This window comes from Amblyraja radiata, chromosome 5 (genome assembly GCF_010909765.2).
Source record: "Amblyraja radiata isolate CabotCenter1 chromosome 5, sAmbRad1.1.pri, whole genome shotgun sequence".
NCBI lineage: Eukaryota > Metazoa > Chordata > Chondrichthyes > Rajiformes > Rajidae > Amblyraja > Amblyraja radiata.
The window spans coordinates 49,464,683-49,489,392 of record NC_045960.1 but is presented as its reverse complement, the minus strand read 5'-3'; the positions used below and the strand labels follow the sequence as shown (position 1 = coordinate 49,489,392).

At 41.3% G+C, this 24,710-nt stretch overlaps 1 protein-coding gene across 1 annotated transcript in view; it reads left to right on the top strand.

Annotated features, from left to right (window-relative positions):
* man1a1 (mannosidase alpha class 1A member 1) overlaps positions 1 to 24,710 on the top strand; it is a 432,971-nt gene that overhangs the window by 298,431 nt on the left and 109,830 nt on the right. Inside the window, exon 5 of the mRNA XM_033021184.1 lies at positions 15,548 to 15,642. Coding sequence (XP_032877075.1) covers positions 15,548 to 15,642 — 95 coding nt within the window. The remainder of the gene's footprint in view (positions 1 to 15,547; positions 15,643 to 24,710) is intronic.

The window sequence follows — 24,710 nt, the reverse complement described above, 5'->3', positions numbered from 1 at the left end:
TGCGCAAGCGTAGCAACATACTGCGCATGCGCAGCGCAAGTTTCTCGGCGGGTTTTTCAAACATGGATTGTCAGTATCTTAAGAAACAAAGAGAGAAGAATGAAGTTTGTGTACAAATAATGTGATAAGTAAATTTCTTTGAGCTATATGTTTTTAAATACCGTATTTCCCGGCAATGAAGACGCTATTTTTTACCCAAAAATAAGGCACAAAAATTTACCTGCGTCTTAGAGGCCGAAGGTTGTTACCCAAGAAAGATAGACTTGGCTATCCCACAGTACAGCAACATCAAGAACAATGTTGCTGTACTGAGGGATAGCCAAGTCTATCCCTCATTGCTGGCAGCTGATGGGAAGCGGCTGTAAAGTGGGAAGCGGCTGTAAAAGGATGGCGCTGAGGTGGCGGCTGGTTCCGCTATCCGGTCCCAGCGGCCGCTCGCAGCCACCCAAGCTTACTTCCCTCCTCAGCCACAATGCGGTGGCTCTGCGCCTGGAGCGTCGCAGCAGCGGTGAGTGAGCGAGTTTCTGGCATGATCCCTGCCCTCCCCACAACTTTACCCCTGGCCTGACTCACCACACGCTGTGAAAGGAACTCTCCCCCAAATTGGTCCCTTGAACTAGTATTGTCATTCAATAAGATCGCAACTGATTCAACTTGTCCCGGTGTGCTCCCGTTTTTCCCACCATCTCTCCACCTGCCATCACTCTCCACCCTCCACCCATTCAGTGATTCAGAATGGTGGAGATTTGGAAGCCTTGGGCAAATTGAATTGTTGCTTATTCTCTTGCTCTATATTTTTTGAGCAAGAGAAATTCTATGTCCCACCAGCCTTCTTTCAAAATTGAGCAACTCAAATTGGGGGTGCGTGTTCGACGCAGGTGCGTCTTCATTGCCAGGAAATACGGTACTTTATTAAGAGATATGGCTTTTGAAGACTGACAGCTTGCGGAGAGCAGAACAACCTGCACATGCGTGGTTTAAGATTTTTTAATAGCCGACCGACTGCCTACCCTGAGTAATTACTCACGGCACGTGCCTGGTGTATATTTACACATATGTGTATATATGTATTCATAGAAACATAGAAAATAGAAAATAGGTGCAGGAGTAGGCCATTCGGCCCTTCTAGCCTGCACCGCCATTCACTATGATCATGGATGATCATCCAACTCAGTATCCTGTACCTGCCTTCTCTCCATACCCCCTGATATTCATTTTATACATACATTAGATATATATAAATATATGTATACACGTATACATTATACATTTATATATACATATATGTGTGTGTGTGTATATATATATATATATATATTTATTTATTTCTATTTATATATACATTTATTTATTTATATTTATATATACATTTATTTCTATATAAATAGTGTAATTAGGAATATGTGTCTGTGTCTGTACTCCTAATTTCACTTTTCAAATGATCTCAGAACTACACATAAGATGCACAGTGTTTCTGAAACACAGATTAAGTAAATTTGTCTGGAATCAGTTGGTAGTCTTTTATTATTGAGGGTTATGTGAGATTTTTTTACTGCTGATGCAAGGCTAAAAATTGTACATCTGGTGCAGCTGCAGCTCCTGTTTAACAATTTCCTTCTCTAATGTACTATTATTTTAAAGCAAACTCATAATGTTAGGGTATTACAAATAGCAAAAATAAATCCATGCAGATGAAAAGTTTAGTTTCACACACACAATGGATTATTCCCCCCCAAAAAATCTATCCCTTTCCTTTCTAGAAACTGTTATAGGATTCCTACCTCCATATGTCTATGATGTATTCTATATGTTAAAATATTTTTGCAGATGCTGAATAATTCTCCTCTTCTTCCATCGTTGTTTCAATTGTCATTTCCAGTTTGTGCTGTTCAGATACTAGTTTGCAACCGTGGAAATAATAGATCATGAGTTCACTTTGAATGAACTACCAAGTTTGGATTGTTCTATCAGGTCATCTTTATGGCAAATATGCCCCTGTCATAACTACATAACTAAACTTTCTCATTTCTGGTATAATAGCAAATCTTTTCTACAATATCTGGTCATGACACCTTTCCTGACCTAGACTACTCAATTGCATTAACTACTTCCTCCCCTCATGATCTTTTCCGCATTTATAAAATTATACTCATCCTCTTGCGCTCCAAGGAATAAAATCCTAGCCTGCCTAACCCCTCCCTATAGCTATCGCACTCGGGTTCTGGCAACATTGTCGGAAATCATATCTGCACCCAGTATAACTTTAACATAAGATCCTAACTACAATAGTCAATACCCTGACTGACGTAGGCCAATGGGATGGATGCCTTCTTGACCACCCTATCTACCTGTGATGCCACTTTGAAGGATCTACGTACCTGCACTCCGAGATCCCTCTGTTCTGCAACTCTCCCCAGATCCCTGCATTCACTGTGAAAGTCCTGCCCTGGTTTGGCTTTCCAAAATGCTGAGAATGCAGAATGGAGAATGAATGAATCCATTTCAATGATATGGATCATGTGAAAGCAGATGAGTTTGTTTATTGTGACATTATGTTTGGCACAGGCATTGTGCGCTGAAGAGTCTGGTCAATAGATAAGAGACAGTAGGTGCAGGAGTAGGCCATTTGGCCCTTCGAGCCAGCACCGCCATTTAATGTGATCATGGCTGATCATCCACAATCAGTACCCCATTCCCGCCTTCTCCCCATATCCTCTGACTCCGCTATTTTTAAGAGCCCTATCTTTATCTTGCTCTCTCTTGAAAGCTTCCAGAGAACCTGCCTCCACCTGAGGCAGAGAATTCCACAGACTCACCACTCTCTGTGAGAAAAAGTGTTTCCTCGTCTCCGTTCTAAATGGCTTACTCCTTATTCTTAAACTGTGACCCCTGGTTCTGGGCTCCCCCAACATCGGGAACACGTTTCCTGCCTCTAGCGTGTCCAAACCCTTCACAATCTTATATGTTTCAGTGAGATCCTCTCTCATCCTTCTAAACTCCAGAGTGTGCAAGCCCATCTGCTCCATTCTCTCAGCATATGACAGTCCCGCCATCCAGGGAATTAACCTTGTAAACCTACGCTGCACTCCCTCAACAGCAATACAATACAATACAATACAATACAATACAATACAATTCAATTTATTGTCATTTGGACCCCTTGAGGTCCAAACGAAATGCCGTTTCTGCAGCCATACATTACAAACAAATAGACCCAAGACACAACATAATTTACATAAACATCCATCACATTGCTGTGATGGAAGGCCAAAAAAACTTCTCTCTCCACTGCACTCTCCCCCCCCCCCCGATGTCAGAGTCAAAGTCAAAGTCAAAGCCCCCGGCGGGCGATGGCGATTGTCCCGTGGCCATTAAAGCCACGCCGGGTGATGCAAGGTCGCACACCGGGTCTTGATGTTAGAGCCCCCGGCGCGCGCTCGCAGAGACCCGCCGCCATTCCAAGCGAGAATGCCCTTCCTCAAATTAGGGGACCAAAACTGCACACAATACTCCAGGTGTGGTCTCACTAGGGCTCTGTACAACTGCAGAAGGACCTCTTTACTCCTATATTCGATTCCTCTTGTTTTAAAGGCCAACATGCCATTCACCTGTGGTCCTGTGCTATACTGTTCCATGTTCAAATTGTTTGAAATTTTAACAGTTCTTTACTTGTGCATTTTTGATACATCACTACAGTGTTGTTTTGCTGCCAGAAGTGTTATTGTTTCATTGGAGGCTGTAAACTGCTGACCAAGTGTCTGTTGCTAAAGGTACTCCTCAGGTTGACCAGTGTGTCATGGAGGGGGTGAGCGATATTGTCCAGGATGCTCCGCCATTTGAGGAGCATCCTCCCCTCCAAGACCACCTCCCTTGAATCCAACTCAGCCCCTAGGATGGAGCCAGCTTTCTGGATGAGTTTGTTGATCCTATTGGCGTCCGTAACCTTCGCCCTGCTGCCCCCGCACACGGCAGTGAAGAAGATGGCACTGGCTACCCCCAATTAGTAGAACATCTGCAGCATTTTGCTACGGACGTTGAAGGAGCGGAGCCTTCTTAAAAAGTACAGCCGGCTCTGTCCCTTCTTATACAAGACCTCAGCGTTCATGGACCAGTCCAGTTTATTGTCCAGGTACAATCCAAGGTATTTGTACTCCTTGATAAACTGCACATCCACACCATTGATGGAGACAGGGGACAGGGGTGTTTCTCTCCTCCTAAAGTCTATCGCTAACTCCTTAGTCTTGTTGGTGTTGAGCTGCAGGTGATTCAGCCCACACCTCTCAACAAAGACATTGACTACATCTCTGTATTCAGCTTCCCTCCCCTCACTGATGCAGTCCACAATTGCAGAGTCATCTGAAAACTCCTGCAGGTGGCAGGAGCCCGAGTTATATCTGAAGTTCGAGGTGTAGTTGGTGAACAGGAAGATAGAGAGGACCGTCCCCTGTGGAGCCCCCGTGTTGCTCACTACCATTTCCGAGATACAGTTCAGTAGCCTGACATATTGTGGTCGTCCAGTCAGGTAGTTGGTGATCCAGGACACCAAAAAAGTATCCACTGCATCTTTGTCAGTTTGCTCCCTAGCAGTGCAGGATGGATGGTGTTAAAAGCACTGGAGAAGTAAAAAACATGATTCTCACAATACTTCCCGGCTTATCCAGGTGAGCATAGGAACGATGGAACAGGTGGATGATGGCGTACTCAACCCCCATCTTTGTTTGGTAAGCGAACTGCAGGGGGTCCAGGTAGGTTTAACCGGGGGTCGCAGGTGAGTGAGCACCAGCCTCTCCAGGGACTACATGATGCGTGAAATCAGCGCCACCGGTCTGTAGACATTGGAGGAGCTGGGGCGCATCCTCTTTGGTACAGGAACCAGACAGGATGTCTTCCACATCACAGGAACCATCTCCAGGCTCACTTTCAGGTTGAAGATATGCTGGAGTACTCCACACAACTTACTGGCACATGCCTTATGTACACTAGGGCCGACACTATTGGGACCCGTGGCTTTGCTTGTGCGGAATCTGCTCATCTCCTTCCTCACCTCCCCAGTCAGGCGCGACAAAGAAAAGGCAGAGGAAGTGGACCAGGGAGATTGAGGGGGAGAGTCTGTCAGGGAGGATGGGGTGCATCCCCACCATCAAATCTATTTAAAAAAGCAGGGTTGGCTTGTTAATGACACCCTTTCTGCTTAATGCCACCCTTTCTATAGCAGGATGACCAGAACTGAACATGATACTCTAAATGAGGCCTCACCAGCATCTTGTACAACTGTAACCGGTGTTGTGAAAAGTGTTTTATGAATATTTGTTATTTCTTTGGATAAGTGTTTGAGTTTAATGAGAAACTGCTCAATCTAGGGTTCTTACACTCCTATTGTTCAACATACAATACCTAGTCTCCAGAACCAAGGTCATCAGAACCTCTGTGGTCAAACTACAATATATTAATGGCGCATGACATTAGTGTGTGTATAAATGTGATAAGGTCCCACACAGGAGATTAGTGGGCAAAATTAGAGCACATGGTATTGGGGATACGGTATTGATATTGAATTGAATTGAATTGAATAAATGTTATTAGCCAAGTACGCATACATACAAGGAATTTGCCTTGGTGCTTTGCTCGCAAGTAACAACATGATATACAGTAGACAATTAAAATTTAAACGTTATAATTTATACATGTAAAGAGTGAAATAAAATAGCAGAGCAAAAGGAGGCTACAGACTTTTGGCTGTTGAGTAGAGCTACTGCTTGTGGAAAAAAAAGCTGTTTTTTATGTCTCGCTGTGGCGGCTTTGACAATCCGCAGTCGCCTTCCAGAGGGAAGTGATTCAAAGAGTTTGTGGCCAGGGTGGATCAGAGATGATCTTACCCGCTCGCTTCCTGGCCCTTACACTGTACAGTTCGTTGATCGGGGGAAGGTTGCAACCAACAACCTTCTCGGCTGATCGAACGATGTCATGCTTGGTGGCTGAGCCAAACCAGACCATGATGGAGAAGGTGAGGACAGACTCTATGATGGGCGTATAGAATTGGACCATCATTGGCTGTGGCAGATTGTGCTTCCTCAACTGCTGCAGGAAGTACATCCTCTTTTGGGCCTTTTTGACTATGTAGTCGATGGTGGTCTCCCATTTAAGGTCCCTGGAGGTGATGGTTCCAAGGAATTTAAATGACTCCACATATGTGACTGTAGTGTTGTTGATGGTGAGTAGGTGGAGCGGAGAGGGAGCTCTCCTAAAATGTTTAATCAATTCCACCGTTTCTTAAGAGCATTGAGCTCCAGGTTATTGTGATGGCACCAGGACACCAGCTGTGTCACTTCCTGTCTGTAGGCAGATTCCTCCCCATCCTGAATTGACATGGATAGAGAATATGTTGGCCGACAGGAAACAAAGAGTAGGAATAAACAAGTCCCTGTCAGACTGGCAGGCAGTGGCGAATGGAGTGCCGCAAGGCTTGGTGCTGGGGTCGCAACTATTTACAATGTATATTAATGATTTCGATGATGGAATTAAAAGTAACACTCGCACATTTGCAGATGACACAAAGCTGGGTTTCCAGTGTGAACTGCGAAGAAGATGCTAGGAGGTTGCAGGGTGACTTAGACAGGTTGAGTGACTGGGCAAATGCTGGAAAAAGGAAAATGTAACGAGACCTGGGTGTCCTTGTACACCAGTCACTGAAAGTAGACATGCACGTACAGCAGGCTGTGAATAAAGCTAATGGCATGTTGGCCTTCATAACGAGAGGATTTGAGTATAGGAGTAAAGTGGTCCTTCTGCAGTTGTACAAGGCCCTGGTGAGACCACATCTGGAGTATTATGTGCAGTTTTGGTTTCCTAATTGGAGGAAGGACATCCTTGCTATTGAGGCAGTGCAGCGTAAGTTCACGAGGTTAATCCCCGGGATGGCGGGACTGTCATATGAGGAAAGATTGAAAAGACTGGGCTTGTAGTCACTGGAATTTAGGATGAGAGGGGATCTTATAGATTCATAAAATTATACAAGGACTAGACGAGCTAGGTGCAGGAAAAATGTTCCCAATGTTGGGGGAGTCCAGAATCAGAGGCCATAGTCTAAGAATAAAGGGGAGGCCATTAAAAAATGAGGTGAGAAAAAAAAATGTCACCCAGAAAGTTGTGAATTTGTGGAATTCTCTGCCTCAGAAGGCAGTGGAGGCCAATTCACTGGATGAATTCAAAAGAGAGTTAGATAGCGCTCTAGGGGCTAACGGAATCAAGGGATATGGGGAGAAGGCAGGCATGGATTACTGATTGTGGATGATCAGCCATGAACACAATGAATGGTGGTTCACTCTCGAAGGGCCAAATGGCCTCCTCCTGCACCTATTTTCCATGTTTTATGAGCCATCTACAATTTTATGAACCACAGATGACGACAATGCATGAAACAAAAGAGAAAATACAACTTAGTTTAGTTTATTGTCACGTGTACCGAGGTACAGCAAAAAGCTTTTGTTGCATGCTAACCAGTCAACAGAAAGACAATACATGATTACAATTGAGCCGGTCACAGTGTACAGATACATGTTAAGTGAATAACGATTAGTACAAGATATAGCCAGTAAAGTCTGATCAAAGATAGTGTGAGGATCTTCAATGAGGTAGATGGTAATTTAGGACTGCTCACTTGTTGTGGTGGGATGGTTCAGTTGCCTGATAACAGCTGGGGAAAAAATGTTTTTGAATCTGAGGGTGTGTGTTTTCATACTTCTGTGGGGAGGAGGGAGTGGCCAAGGTGGGACTCAGTTCAGTTTCGTTTATTGTCACGTATTCATGAAAAGACTCATCCCATTGTGATGCTGACCTTGCCAAGGCAGCGTGAGGTTTAAATAGGGTCAATGGATAGGAGGTTGGTTTGTGTGATGGTCTGGGCTCTGTCCACAATTCTCTGCAACCTGATAACTGCGTTGGCTAATTTAGCCGTAAACATCATTAATGTGCCAGAACTGTGTGAAAACATTCCACTTTCCATCATTGTTATTTTCTCAATATTGACTTGAAAAGAAATGTATTTAAAACAAACTATCATTTGGCTTGCGCAGGCAGCCTCTTTCACTAATCCTATGAGGCATTAGATCATAGTATTGGTTTTGGTTTCAGAGGGACATTGATTTCATTCTTTGGAAACCTCCATGCTGACTTATTACGATACATGTCAAAACCAATGTAATTGTTATTTTGATTGTTTTAACTGTAAATTGAGGTCAAGGTACTTGTGCTCTTGCTGGCAAACCTTGTAGTATATGTCATTGTCAAGAGCTTAAAAACTCTGATGTGAGTATTTATTGCCAGACAGGGAAATGACACGAATCCTGCTGCTGGATAGTGAATGTGGCTCACTTCTATGAACCTAACAAGCAAATTGTTGGTGTAATTAAAGATTATCCTTGTGACCGTCGGGAAGAAATGGTGGTGGAAATGTCTGGGGGAGAGGGTCTTGTTGTTTCAATCTGGAGCTATGAGCAGAACTCCATCTTTTCCCAGAGACTGATTTATGAACTTTCTAAAAGCTAATCAGTTACATCAGGTGAACTTGGTCTTCTAAATTCCAGCTTGTGGAAGATCTTCCAGGATGATAGAGCCCTAACTTGAAAATACAAAGGACATTTTCAATGCTGCACTGAATTTGGATATTCTTTGGACTTGTTATGATGTACTATTTGCACACACTGGACCTATGTTACCTGTCATTTCAGAAACCTATGGAGCTGTAAACGCAAGCAGGCATTACACCGCCATTTTACGAGTTCATAATTTGTTCTCTACAATTGCATAATGTAAATACATTTTGGAAATTGAAAGAATGCCTTTGCACTCAGATCAGGGCATTTAAAAGATTTATAATATTGCTTTCAACCTCCTAATTGGATATCAAGTGTTTGGTAATTCTTCTCAGACAGGCCTGTGCCGCATTGCACCAGGGATAAAAAATAATTATATTTCCAGAGAGAAATCCTATGCTAAAACAATCACACCATTAGAATGTGCAAGTGCATGGTTGATTATTATTGGGCTTAAATGAGTATGTCAGTTCTCCTGGTATTCCTGAAGATTGGGATCTGTTGAATTGCAGTAGTACCTCAGGCTCCTGTGCTTAATAACACTTGCAATGACATGATGAATGTATCATAGAATATTGCACAGCTTTAAGAGTCCAGTTGTCCATATTACCCTTAATTGTACGTATACTGTTATATTACTCCCAGTTGATGTAAAGATGCTAGTTTATTTTAAGAAACAAGGAAATCAGTTGCTGGTTTGAATGAATTAATTTAGATATAGGACTGGAGTCACATTTTTTCATTTGCTAATTTTATAGGAAACACTTCAAAATACTGAAAATATTAACTCTTAGCCATTCCTGCAGTAAACGTAGAAAAAATATTACTGAATACAAGATTGTGCAAATAGCATGAGATTTCAGAAGGAACTGAGTTGACATCTTTGACTTTTCTGATTGTCGATCAAAACAAAATTACTTAGCACATTGGCGAATTGTCACTTGACCTTTCCAATATAAACACAGTCCCATCAGACCAGTGAATGCAATATACTAATTGAATCAGATGTAGCTGATGCAAATTGTTTTCTCACAAGGGAGGCGTACTTCCAGCCAGAACAATACTGGATTGCAGTGGTCCAGCAAGCACCCCTTCTCTTGTTGGTTTGCTGCTGAATCTGGCGAACTAGAGTGGGTATCTGTCACAAACACTCAGACTGCCACAATTGTCTGGATTTTGCATTCTTTCACACAACTACTGTTCCCTCTTGCATTGCATCGCTCTGGCATTTATATTTCCCATTTTCCTTCTGAAGAAAACATTTCTTCTGAAGAAAATAGTGGTCCAAAAGCAACATATTGCAGATGCTTGAAAGTCATCAAACTAAAACACTGAAATAAAGGCAGAAAATGCTGTGAAACACTAAGCAGATTAGGCAGCATTTGTGTATAAAACAGAGTTAACGATTCATATTTCCAGCATTTGCATTGCTAATTTCATTTTAATTTACTGATCATAGGCTTGTTTCTCTCACACAAATTTGTTTCACCACAAATGCCGCATGATCTATTGAGTGTTCCCAGTATTTACTGTTTATACTTCAGTTTTCTTCCAGATCTTCCAACGGTGTCTTCTCTGTCATGCACATGTGCAGCACAGGCCACTTACAACCTCCTACACCAAGGGTTCCCAACCTGGGGTGAATTTCACCGACCCAGGGGGTAAATTTGTTGTTTCTGGATTTGTACATAATTTTTCTCATTGCCTGACTGTGTTTGGTTCCGGTCTACCAGTATCTGTTCATCATTTGTTGTTCATAAATAAGTGAAAAAACATTGTTAAGTGCTATTAAAGTTGCCGGGGTTAACAGGACAAAAAAGGTTGAGAACCCGTGTCCTACACCATAGGTGTTGCTTAGCACCTCAATTCTGATCACAATTGTGTTCCTGACTTCTCGTTATTTTCCTTCTTCCCTGTCTCAATGGATACTGTCACCTTTGGTTTCCTGTAATATCATGCAGTTCCTCCCCTCAGTATTTTGCAGATCTTTCCTCCAAACTTAAAGTAAATTCATATTTTACACCTGTTATCAAAAAAAAATGTGACGAGAGAAGAAACGTTGGAACAATGAGATATCCTTCCTTTTATTTGCAGCAGGGAACAACTTTTGCAAAGAATGCAAACTCCAGACAATTGTGGCAGTCTGTGTGTTTGTGACAGATACCCACATTGGTTCCCCAGTGTTGCTATCCAGGAATATAGGTAGAGATGTTGATGTTCTTGAGAAAAAAAATCTGCTCGTGGATTCTGGGGCTGGTTTATATCACTCGGAGTTGCCTGTTTTATTTTTTTCTTCTTTGTAAAATTGGTCACTTTAATCACAAAGCTTGTTTCAATAACATATGTTTGTTGCACATGAAATCAAAACCTGCTTGTAATTTTTTTTGCAATACTCAACATTTCTCCAGCAATCTTACATCAGTAACTGGAAAAATAGTGCAGAAAATTAACTGGAATTAACATTGAAGGCTACCGGATTAACCAGCAATTCTGTTCTCCTAAACAAGCTCAGTGATGATCCGTGCAGCCCATATTTCCTTTCTCCAAGATGGGAACTGGAGCTTTCTGTGGAAGAGAACAGGGCCAGGTCTGTGGTTGAGTATTTCAGAGCGCATAATGTTAAAGTGCCCGGGGAAGAGGTAATGCGAAACTACCAGATTGCTTGGGGAGGGAGACGGACACTTTGTGTCAGTGGAAGGAGTTGTTCATCCATCGACTCCTCCCAAGCACCAATTTGTTGGTCATGGTTTCATCCTAGGTCTCAAGGGTGGCAAATTGAAAATCTTCAAGGTCGTTGCAACTCTTTAATTATTTGGCAACAACTATTTGTGGTTCCGCAACAATGATTCTGCTGTAATACTGCTGTTGTTTTAAGCTCGGTCATCTGTAGCATTCCTCTTAGCAATGGAAATCTCTCTCTATCTTACAGCTCAGTTTGAATCTGAAAATGAGTCAAAGTAGACTTTTAGGGATGTAAGGATATTTTGTCCCACTGAAACTACACACCAAAGCAAAGATTATAGACCCAGGAGTTTAGAAAAACATTACATATTACATTTAAATCACAGGTTGATGTTACATAAGCTACTTTAGCCATGGAACTTGCAGCTCTGAGGTCTTCTTTTTGCGTATGGCGTGCACAGCCTAAAGTTGTAGGACCACTTGTTCTGTTTGATCTTACTTGATTGTGCACGCCAGGCTGATTGCATTCATCGAAACAGGGCTGACCACGTGAAGGTTCCAATCTCCCACCCCCAGCTGAGGAGTATTTGTAAAACAATAAATGCAACAAATCAATCCAGGGTTCTCACTTAACTTTTTTTCCCTGTTGCCAGCCGGGCAACCTTGGCAGCTTTTTAGGTTGCGAAATGACAATCCGTCCCCGGCCACCGCCAAAGAGGGAGGCCGTTGGGGTCCCCTAGTCACCGCTTCCCCTCCTCCGCCAGCCAACAGCAAGGTGCAGGGCCGAGCAATGCAGCTCAAAGATCCTATAGCTTTAGGATCTTTGGTGCAGCTGGTTCTGATGACAAACTGTCCTGAAGGCAGTTTCACCCCCAATATTTGCAGTATTTTGCTGTCTTCCTCTCAGCTGGGACTTTTCCGAGATGCAAAGTCCAATAACTGTATATTTAAGCTATATTATTCTATTAAATGTGATCTTGAGAGTACATAATCTTTTCTGTGGTATTCATAACACAACAATGATAAAAAGATCTTTGTTTTGATTGCACCTACCAACATGCATACATTATTATATTACAGTTAATATGTACCGAGGGCAAATGTTTGTTCCAATGCTCTCCATTCCCAATTACGTTTACATTGAAGTGATTGAAATCCAAGTGAAGTTTAAATGGCATCATGAAAGTAAAACCTCCGGAATGGATGATATTCATTATGTGGTTGGGGTCAGTATCAGCACAATTACTATATTAAACTTTCAATCTTCAGATGTCCTGGTTCAAGCTAAAACTAAAGACAAATAATAATCTCCTCACACATTCCCATGCAAGTATCTCTGTCACTCCTTTAAAATATGCCCCTTCTTTGAACAAGCTCTTAAATATCACATCTGAATCAGTTTCCATCTGATTACACTTCGTAAGGATGTTCATCCACATGTTCAATTAATAAAACAACAAGATTGGGGACATTTCTATTCAACCTATCAAAGGAATTGGGGGGTGGGGGGGTTAGAAATAGTCGGTGAGGTAAACAAACATAATAGTTGAGTGGCAAATGACAATAGTACTACCTTCCCAATATTTAACTGAAGGAAATAATGGGGTATCGGGGCTGTATGTTGTGACAGACAACCTGACACCTTGCATGTCATTTTAATATTGCACTTATCCCATCCCCCTGGATAATAAATTAAGGTTTTGTCAACTAATTACAAATCAGGCAAATTACAAATCAATAACATTAGCCAACTCCGAAACATGAAGCGCTGAGTATTAGGATCCAGACATCACGGACAACTGGCCTCAGTTCCCCGCTCACATCTGGCATTTTTCTCCGTCTGAACCAGGGGCCGCGGAGCGTTTTTGAAAGTGGGGAGACTGAGCGATCACTGATCACTGGCCTTGGGGGTACCCGGTGAGGGAGTGGAGCAACCGAGTGGGGAGAGGGTGCGGAAGGGGGGTGTCCCCCCTCGCAGGGTAGGGACTTTTTGAAATTTGATGTATTCAAATCATGTTTTAGTGCATTGTAGAAGTATGATTTCAATTTTTTATATGAAGTATTTTTAAGAGGTAACTTTTTAAGGGGCAACTTTTTCCACACAAAGGGTGTTGGTGTATGGAACAAGCTGCCAGAGGAGGTAGTTGAGGCAGGGACCATCCCAACATTTAAGAAACAGTTAGACTGCTACATGGATAGGACAGGTTTGGAGGGATATGGATCAAAAGCAGGTAGTGTAGTTGGGACATGTTAGTGGGTGTGGGCAAGTTGCGCCGAAGGGCCTGTTTTCACACTGTATCACTCTATGACTACATTATTCCTCCACCATGCATGAATGATTCAAAATCGAGTCCGAGTTTTATTGCCATTTACTGAAGCATAGAAATATAGAGAATGAGAGTGAGTGGAACAGAGAGAGAGGGGGGGGGGAGGGAGAGAGGGGGGAGAGAGGGGGGTAGAGAGACAGGGCTGCCAACTCGCATGCATTGAGCGTGAGAATCACGCATTTCGCCTAATTCTTACGCTGATCACAAATTTCTCACGCTCCGTCAATGAAAATTTCAAAACTCGTATCAACTGCATGGGCCACGGGTGTTGGAAGCAGAGAGGGGGAAGAGGGAGAGAGGGGGGGATGCTGGATTATGGGATATTAGCTGCAAGGAGAGACTTGGATTGTTTTCACTGGAACGCTGGAGGTTGCAGGGCGATCTGACTGAAGTATTTAAAATTATGAGAGGCATAGAGATGGTAGATAGCCAAAACCTTTTTATTTTTCAGAATGGAAAAATCAAATACTAGAGGGCACAGTATTAAGGTGAGAGGGGCAGTGTTTAAAAGAGATGTACATGGCAAGATATTTACACGTGTGAGAGCCTGGAGCATGCTGCCGTAGCCAAATACAATAGTGACATTTAAGTCTTTTGAATAGGCATATGGATATGAAGGGATTGCAATGATATGGATTATGTGCAGGCATGACATCATTTTCGGCATTGTGGGTCGAAGGGCCCTATGCTGTACTCTTCTATGCTCTATGAGACCAAAAGTATAACACTGCACTACAACTGAGTTCTCACAAACAATTAGTAATTAAATCCCAAGTCTTAGCAAAAAAAAGTGAGCATTTTTTTTCCTGATTACTTGTTGACCCGGCATGAGTTTCATGGCCAAGGAATGTAAAATGTCTCTGTTTGGTGACCTTCTGTTTTTTTTAAATATTTGTTCCATGGTTTACAACTGTTATGATACCTATCATTAAAGCCTTTATTGATTTTGATCACCTCTATTAAATTCATCTCGAATCACGTCTGGTTTCGCTAATGTGGCCACTTAACTGCAGTTCATATTCCTGGTATCAATCAAGTAAATCTCTTTGCACACTCCATATTGCATTGACATTCTTTCTGAAAGCATTTAGCCTTTAGCATAACATCCTTGTTTTGCACTCTCTGTCTCTTTTGTTAAATCCAAGGATCTTGTATCCTTTTTAAACAAACCTGTTTCTGCTATCCTGCTATCCTGCTACCTTCAAAGATCTCTCTATTCCTGTACCCTTTTAAAAGTTTGCATTTCCTGTGTGGGTAGGATGGTTCAGAACAAGGTGATTCTGTTCTAAGATGACCTCTGCCATCACTGACCATTTTGAGATTTAAGAAATTACTTGGAACACCTCCAGCTTATGTTTGTTTAGAGGGGTGATGATATAGTGTTCTGAGAACCTCAAGAACAGCGTGCCCTTGTTTTGTTTTATTCTTAGTCCCATCTGTTTAGCAGTAAAGTATTCCTGTTTCTCTGCTGGGATTTGTGGCACTTTAGTGTAACCAAAGCTATATTTGTTACTTCTAATAGTTATCTTGTTTTATCTTTCAAAGTAAATTATGTTTATAGGTGACACAAGGAACTGCTGAATCTGGAATCTTGAGCAAAACACAAAAGGCTTGGGGAATTTAACGAGTCAGGTAGCATCTGTGGAGGGAATGAATAGCTGACTATTCTGTTTGGGGAGGAAGGAACTGCAGAAGCTGGTTTAAACTGAAGATAGACAAAATATGCTAGAGTAACTCAGCGGGACAGGCAGCATCTCTGTTGAGAAGGAATGGGTGACGTTTCGGGGCGAGACCCTTCTTCAGACTGATCAAGTCTTCAATATGAAGAAGTGTCCCAATCCAAAACATCATCTGTCCATTCCCTTCACAGATGTTGCCTGTTTCTCAAAGATTTTAGACTTCTTTCTTGCACAGGTGTAGTAATGCCTCAATGTTTTTTCTCTGCAGATATTCAGGACTAAAGCTGTGGATCTAGGTGCGAAACTTCTACCTGCTTTTAACACACCTACTGGAATTCCTTGGGCACTGTTGAATATCAAAAGGTAACCATTTCAGCTGTAAAACATTTTATTCCCCTTTCATGAAGCTTCTGAGCTTCAGTTTATTACCACGTCAGCATAAAATACATCCAACATACAGTAAAGTTATGAGTTTTTTTTCATCTGTTAAATTTTGTTTTGAACTGTTCTAACAATTGTTATAAGACACAGTTCAAAATTGTATTTGGCTTCCTTGCCTTTATCTTCTCCCAATATGTGTGTTACCATAAATGGCAGCTGACATGAGGAAACTTGCACAAACATTGTGCAAGCCCTGACATTTTGTATTGGCTGGCTGGTGGATCAAGGATGACGATGAGCTGCAATTTAAATCTGACAGCAGTAGTAGGAGTGCTACATTGATGACATACATTAATGATAAGTTTGCATCTTTATGCTCGTGGCCATAATTATCTTTGGTGGGGGATACAGGACATCCCCTCCATCTGCATATCTTTGGTCCAAGCAACACAGCTGAACCTGATCCTACTCCATTTCCAATCTTCAACAAGGTCGCCAGAGCTGGGATCTGTATCCTGTGACTTAAACTTACCAGGAAGGACCCTGATTAATTCCCCTTTCCCAATCTCCTGAACCCTTTCTGTTCTGTGCAAGTTACTTCCATGTAGGCAATGTGTTTGCTGACTTCATTCAGTGCAACAGATCAAGATGAAAGGTAAGTGAATTGTTTGGTGACAGATGTCACATTCTCTTGGCCACCTTTTTTCCCTGTTCTCCCGCCGTCACTCCTGATCTCCCCAGAGTGCTGACCAGGCCCTGGTCTTTGGCTGTAAGTGATTTATTCAAAAGCCACTTTTTGGAAAGATTTGTTAATTAAACTGCATCTTTTGGCTGCATTTTAGTCATCATTTCATCATTTCATGTCAATATCCATACATTGATAAACTTATAACATTATTGATTAGAAAAGGTCACATTGATTAAGCATATGTACTTTGAATATTCACTTGCAGGTGTCCCAGTCAAATGAAGAGACCTGTTCACGCTCAAATTCACTTAGATTCTAATCTAGAGGCATACAGAGGAATTGAAGTAAATCCTAATTGGATGCAGTTTCCTTCTGAGTACTTCTACATTCACTAGATCTGTAACACCTACAGTATGTACCTGAACAGAAAGTAAAGTCAAGTGTGGTTTGCACATTGGACCAGCTTGGATGGGACATCTTGATCAGCATGAACAAATCGGGTGGAAGAGCCTGTTTCTATCATGTATGTCTATCATTCTATAATATCTTCTCAATCATAAAGAAATGAAAGGACTGATTCTGCAGGTAGTGCAGCTTTCTTGCAGCGCCAGTCATCCAGGTTTGATTTTGTTTTCAGGTACTATCTTTATGGAGTTGGCATGTTCTCCCCATGCCTGCAACGATGTTCTTTGGGAGCTTCTGTTTTTCCCACATACCAAAGATATATTATGTAAGAAGGAACAGCAGATACTGGTTTACACCGAAGATAGTCACAGAAAGCTGGAGTAACTCAGGGGGTCAGACATCATCTCTGGAGAAAGGAATAGGTCTGAAGAAGGGTCTCGACCTGAAATGTCACCTATTTCTTTTCACCAGAGATGCTGTCTAACACGCTGAGTTACTCCAGCTTTTTGTGCCTACCCAAAGATATATCAGTTGGTTAATGAAAATCAGAAATTGCAGATATTAGAAATCTGAAATACAAATACAAAAAAACTGGAAGCAATCAGCAGATCAGACAGCATCTGTGGAAAGAGAAATAGAGTTAACATTTCTGTTTGAAGAGCCTTTGTCAAAACCACAGTGGCTTGGTTGCTGCACATTACTCTGAGTGTCAGTGGCTGGTGGGAGATTCAGGAGGACATTTAAGGATATGCTTGAGAAAAAAGGATAAAGAAAAATAAGCGGAGAGGAGAAATGCCTAAAGGCATTCCCCTATAGTATACGGAAATTAAAAATAAGAAATGAGAAGGTGGACATTCAACCTAATTCCGCATTCCAGTACTAGGTCTGTAGTCTTACAGTTCATTAAGCACGTATGTAAGCACTGTTTAAGTGTGATGAGACTTTCAACCTTAACGGCCTTTGCAGGCAATGATTTTCACAGCCAAAAACAAACAGCTGGGGAACCTAGTGGGTCAGACAGCATCTGCGGTGGGAAATGGACAGATGAAATTTCAGGTTTAGACTCTTCCTTTAGTCTTAAAGAGCAGAGGGTGGAATAGCCAGTATAAAGACATGAAGGGATGGGGCAAGAACTGGCATGTGATAGATGGATCCAGGTGAGGCGGGGTAAAATCGATGGATGGGGGTGGGTGGGTGGAGTGAGGGGTGCAGAAAACAATAAAGACTGGGACATGATTGGTGGAAGTAATATATTTTTTTGCCCATCTGACGCATGATCTTTATCTTCCTGCAATTCGAAGCTTTCCTGTCACAATTTTTTTAATTATCACCCATATACTTATTGTTCGTGCACCTAAAGCATTAATATATTATAGAAAGCAAGGGATTTTAAGGGTGGCACAGTGGCGCAGCGGTAGAGTTGCTGCCTTACAGTGCCAAAGACCTGGGTTTGATGCAGTTCAGTTTAGTTTATTGTCATGCGGTTTTTACTGGGATTCATCCCACACTCCAATGACATATCAGTTTGTAGGTTAATTGGCTTGGTATAATTGTAAATTATCCCTAGTGTGTGTAGGATAGTGTAAGTGTGTGGAGATCACTGGTTGGCATAGATTTGGTGGGCCAAAGGACCTGTTTCCACACTATATCGCTAAATTAAATTAAATTAAACTAGACTATGTCCTGAGCCCCTTGGAACCCAACAAACTTCCAGTGACAACATCTTTGCTCCCCCTTTGCTTCCTATCATAAAATCGACCTATTTTCCACTCCCTGTCTGATTCCCTGGACCTTTACTTTTTGACCACCCTGATGTGAGCAACCTGGTCAGATGCCTCGCTAAAATTCATAGAGACATCATTAGAGTCACTGCCCTCAGCAAAAACCTTTTCACCTTCTCAACTGAAATCTAACAGGTTAGTCAGTCATGAAGATCATGTCTGAAGAAGGGTCCCGCCCCGAAACATCACCCACCTGACCCACCAAGTTATTCCAGCATTTTGTGTCTTTTTTTTGTAATCCAGCATTTGGAGTTCCTTGTATCTAGTAGGTCATGCTGATTGCCCTTGACTAATCTCTGCCTTTCTCAATGAAGGTTTATGCTGTCCTTTAGAATGCATTCCAAGAATTCCCTCATTACTAATGGACCCATAGTTACTTGATTTATCTCTTATGCCCTTTTTAAACATCAATACCATGGTCGTTTTCCAGTCCTCCTATAATCAGTGAAGATTGAAAAATTGTAGTTTGAGCCTCCACAATTTCCTCTCTTGTAGAAACGTGCATATATTTCATCTGACATGGACTTATCTATTTTAAAGGATGATAAATCCCATAACACTTCCACTTGTAATACTTTTATCCCATCCAATATTTCACACTAATACATCTTACCTACATCATCAGTATTGCATCCCATTTTGTGAAGACCAGCAAAAAATATTAATTCTAACTTGCATCCTCTGCTTCTGTACATGGGTTACCAATTTAGTCCCAAATAGGCTTTACTCTTTCCTAAACTGCCCTCTTTTTGTTTCCATCCAAATATAACATCTTTATGAAATTTATGTTCGTGTTTTTTTCTTGCACTCTCTTTAAACTCCTCATATTCCTTTAAATTTCAATCCTGCACCTTTTTACTCTTCCACATTTTCCGCTGTGTTGGCATTATAATTTATTAAAGACAAATCCAGTGTCCTCCACTGTCCCAGTTTCAAGACCAAATCTCTGCAACTATAACATTTTGTGTCCATACTTTTTTAGCAACTCTTGCACTTTTGGTTCAGGCACAATCCCATTTTCTGCTTCTATATCACCGTTAGAATAGTAAACATTTCAAGCTGCAAGGCGATTACTTGACGTATTTCCCTCTCTGTTCCAGTGATTCATAATGTTTTGTTTTTTTACCCCATCCCCTGCAGCTAGTGCTGCTTCAAGGCTTCATTTAGTTTACCGAGACACCAAGTACACTTTCTGTTTTATTATTCCTCACCCCTTCTATGCCTCTGAACGAAAAGCAAGATTTATTACACCAATTTAAGTAGTAGCCTGGAGTCGCAAGGAACTGCAGATGCTGGAATCTTGAGTAAAACATAAAGTGGTGGAGTGACTTAACAGATCAGGCAGTATCTATGGAGGACATGGATAGGTGATGTTTTGGACCAGGACCCATGTCCAGAAGTCCCAAACCTTAACGTCACATAGTCAAATCCTCCAGAAGTACTGCATGACCCACTGAGTTACTGCAGCACTTTCTGATTTACTTATATTATAGCTTTCTTGTGAAAGATCTATCTTCTCCACCCTTTGTCTGACTAAACTGCAAATCAAATGTAACTATTACTTCCTAATTTGTCTTTCTTTTTACTTACTTCAACCTTTATATATGCTTGCAAATATGATGTTTGCGTGTTCACCTTGTGATTTCTATGATTTATGTTGTGACAAAGTTTCCCAGCTGCATGAAAATGCCGCTATTACCTGCATGCAAGATAACCCATCATTATGCGCAGTGCTTGTAATTTTCAGCATTCTGTTATGAAATCATTTGTTTAAAATAGATGGGCATTTTTTTCATCCAGTCGAGATATGCTATTGATGAATCTTAAGGAGCAGCACCTTGTATCTTGTTAACACCTCTGTAGCCTGCCATCATCAACAATTGAGGTTAACAATTTCAGATCATAATGTCCATCCCCATTATCTTGATCTAGTAATGGCTCTGATATTGTCACTGACATTTTTTTTAACACATATCATTAGCGAATTATGAAACTAGTTGCCATTGCATTTTACTTTGCTGAAATCCTAAAAGTTCACTTTGGGCATCAGTCTGAATATGAACATACAGTTATGGAACTGTCAATTCTCCAACATTTGTAGTCTCACACTATTGTTGCCGAAATAATGGGATTTTAATCAGACTTCATAAATAAGTCTTTTGTTATTTTCTGGGTTAGGCAACATGCTTGTTGCAGTGAAAATGCCATTTGTGTGTTCATTTCTGAATTAGCTTCCATCACTGACAAATGCTACAATAATTGTCATCCAAAGTATATTTGCAGTTGTATGGGCTAGATTGTGCAGTCAGTGAATGCACAATGCTAACCACACATTACAGTTTAGGCTTTTTGTCAACTGTGTCTAGACAGTTGTGCAGACCATTCAGCGGATTTGCATGTATGGAACAGGATAATTTTTTTATTTACCTTTTTATAGTGTTTTGTTCAATTGTTCAATAGAGACTTCAAGTCTGCCAAAATTGAACATAATATGAGAAATTGTGTCAAGTAATAGGCAGATGCTGAAATATTGAACAAAATACAAAGTGCTGGAGGAACTTAGCTATGATCATGATAAATGGCAGAGAGCATTTGAAGTGCTCAATGGTCTAACCCCACTACTATTTCTTACTTTCCAAAATCACCTTTTATTCTTCTAAACTCAATGAATGTGAGCTCACCCTGCACAACCTTTCCAATGACAAACCATCCTTCTCAGGAATTAGCCTATTGAAGCTTCTCCAAATGTATCCAATTCCAGTGTGTCCCTCCTTAACTAAGGAATCTTAAACTGTATGTAATAGATATAGCTTGAGGACGAACTTCTTCAAAGTAAAACGATATAGATGTGATTTCATCAACAGCATGTACAGTTGTTGCAAGATTTCCATTCAATTGTATCTCAGTACATCTTGTGATCAAGTCCAACATCAATTTGCCTTCCTAACTTCTTGAAGTATTTGAATGCTACTTTTCTATGGTTGCTGTACCTGGATAACTAAAATCCACCTCAAAGCAGAATTCTGTATCACTTATCCAATCTTCTGTTTCCCACCAAAGAAAATAATTTCTTACTTCCTGACATTATTCTTCATCTGCCATTATTTTTTTTCCCATTAGTTTAAACTTCACAATCACTTTGACAAACAAATCATTCTAAGGTCATTTAAAATAGCATTGTGTGTCATTTTATTACTGTCACTAGAAGACACAAAGTGCAAGGATTTCAATTATAATGGGCCTGTCCCACTTAGGCGACTGCAGGAGACTATGCAGTCACCACATGGTCACCATATGTTTGCGGGTGGTTGCTGGGGAGTCGTCTTCATGGTCGTGAGGAGTTCCTGCATTCTGGGAACTAGTCGTGGCCTTATTATGGTCATCGTGAATTTTTCAACCTGGTGAAAAATTAGTAGCGACTAGAATGAAGCCGCCATGGAGAGTAGCGAGAATTCTCGAGCGTAGGAGGGTCGCCAGGAGGTCCTAATGGGTTGCCAGGAGGTCGAAGGTTCTCAGAGGTTCTCGTAGGTTGTAGCCGGTGCTGACCGGTGAATTTCATTGCCTCATCGGGGGAAAAAAAGGTAAGCAATAGTTTTCAGAACCAAGGATAACCGACCGGTAATGTTAAATGTCCGCCGAGCTTCACAGCCGTGTATCTCTGGCTTCTTAAAAGTTGTTTCCATTCCTTCTCCCCCCTCTCCCCACCCCCTCTCCCCCCTGCCCCTCCCCCCCCCTCTCCCGCACCCTCCCCCGCTCTTTTAAAGGACTTAGCCCTCTTTAGCCGTCTTTTTACAGCGCCAACCTTCCTGTTCATCGCGGTGTGTGTCTGTTTCACATTGGCTGTGCACCGTGTGAATTTTTTATACAGCGCTCCCCCCGCTTGCCGTGTCCCCCGCCTGCATAATGGAGAACGAAGGAAGCGATTTGCTTGTGTGTGTGTTCCACTCTGACAGTCACCGTTCCAGTTGCCGGTTTTTCAGGCGACTGCCGGCAACTTGACAGTTGCCAGCAGTCCGCTGAAAAAATCGCCTAAGTGGGACAGGCCCACAAGTTTCTCAGTATTGTTGGGTTTCCCTGTGTAACACTGCACTGAAGCTCATGCTTTCAGAATGCAGCTCAGTATTCCAGTTAATATGAAACTAATTATTGCTTTCATGAGCATGTATTTACAAGCAAGATATATCACAAGTTACAGAGAATATTTCTAAATGTGTGGACTTGAATTGATGGAGGAGGTGCGCGAGTGGTCCTAGAGGATTGGTTGGATCTAGACAAATTGATGGACAACATATTCTTTGTGAAAGCAAGACACAGAGCCACTCTGGCATCTCTAGGTAGGAGGTTGTTGGAAAAATCCTTGTCAGTACATGAAAGTAGTAATGATTGCCTGCATTTTGGGAAAGTATACAATACAGCATAATGACCATGCCCACTTTAACACCCTTGTGAGGGGAAAGAAAAGCGGCAAAACCTTCTCTGCTTAGGTAATGACTTGCAGAAACAATTCTGAAGCTAGAATATTTACATTGACTTTAACCCTGATTTCTATGGATAAAGTAGTCACGTTGCACACAAGGTCACAAGCAGCCATGGATTCAATGCATACAGAGAATCTTTTACTTTTAATCTTGGATCTCTACATACCACAATTTCAGGAGAAATGGGGTTCCTCAAAAACCTGGCTGCTCATTTTTCGGACCATTGATATTCAAAATTGCATTGCAGGATAATTTTGCATGTTAGATCACTGATGATATTTTATTTTGCAGAAGCAATAATAGCAAGAAAAAATTCTACCAGGAGATGAGGAGAAATATTTCCTGACTGCGGCTCAGATACCCAGAAATGTGTGTCAAATTGCTCAACTTGGTGATTTTCAACAGCACAGCACTTTGTAGTTGTGAGCAAGTTTCCAGCCCTTCATATTCTCCTTGCCCTTTATTTCCTGTCTATCTTTATATCATCAGCAAATTTGGCTACAATACTCTAGGTCCTTTTATCTAGGTCATTAATGTAGATTGTAAATAATTGAGGCCGCAGAACTGATCCCTGTGGCACCCCGCAACTTACAGCCTGCCAGCTTGACACATTTATCCCAACTCAGTTTTATGTAAGTTAGCCAATCCTCAGTCCATGCTAATATATCACTCCCAGGACCATTAGCTTGCATCTTGTGGACTAACCTTTCATGTGACAACCTATCAAGTGCCTTTTGGAAATCCAAATATGTTATTAGGAGAATCTGCTGATTTTATGTCAACAAGCACTTTTTTGCTTTATCCACGGGCCATTTTTATCAGAAGGTCAGTGATTTTATCCGAAGGTTAGAATTAATATATACAACAGAAGATAGAATATATGTAAACCAGAAGATGGAATGTTTGTAAGTCCCATTGATTTTGTGTTGTGTATTAAGAGTTCTGAATGCGAAGAGAATTGATATAGATTTAGTAGCAGTCATATGATGGTCAATAGTAGTTGTTTTTCTACTTAAATCTTGTAAAATCTTATTAAATTCTTTCAAATTGCCTGTAAAATAGCTCCTCTTTCCAGTTTCAAACTCTGATAGCTGGAAAGAAATTCAATTGAACTACCTTTCTTCTTTTATTCCCTATCCTCTTCAAAGAAAAAAGACCTGTCATGCTTTCTGTAAGAATGCATTTTAAAAAGATTAAACTTGATGGTATCCCTTGCAGTAACTGACTCTAATCATCAAGGCTCTTAGGAGCAGTCAGACTTCAGTGATAGTAAGCTTTAAATTATTCCATTTATTCTGACTGGGATTTCACTGAATTATGATGCATCAGTCTAAAATGGAATGAACTATTGTGATGCAATTTTCTCTTTGAAGAGATTTAAACGCGCTGTGATATTCAAATGTCTTTGTAATTACCTTTGGATTTTGTTGTTTAAGGTCGAAACATCACAGTACAATCTCAAATGTTAATAGTTTTTCTAAATGCGGTTCAATAATGTGTGTGATTGCATAATCTAGGGGGCATATGTATGCATTGTAGCTGATTGATTTTTACACCGTTGAATGTTTGGATACTATGTATTTTTATATTCTTAAATATGCCTCCTAATCTGTCCCTGGAGAACAATATCGAATCACCCCTCCACCCCCCTTCCCCCACACCCATCTGCAAATTGACATGCAAGCTCGACTCATCATT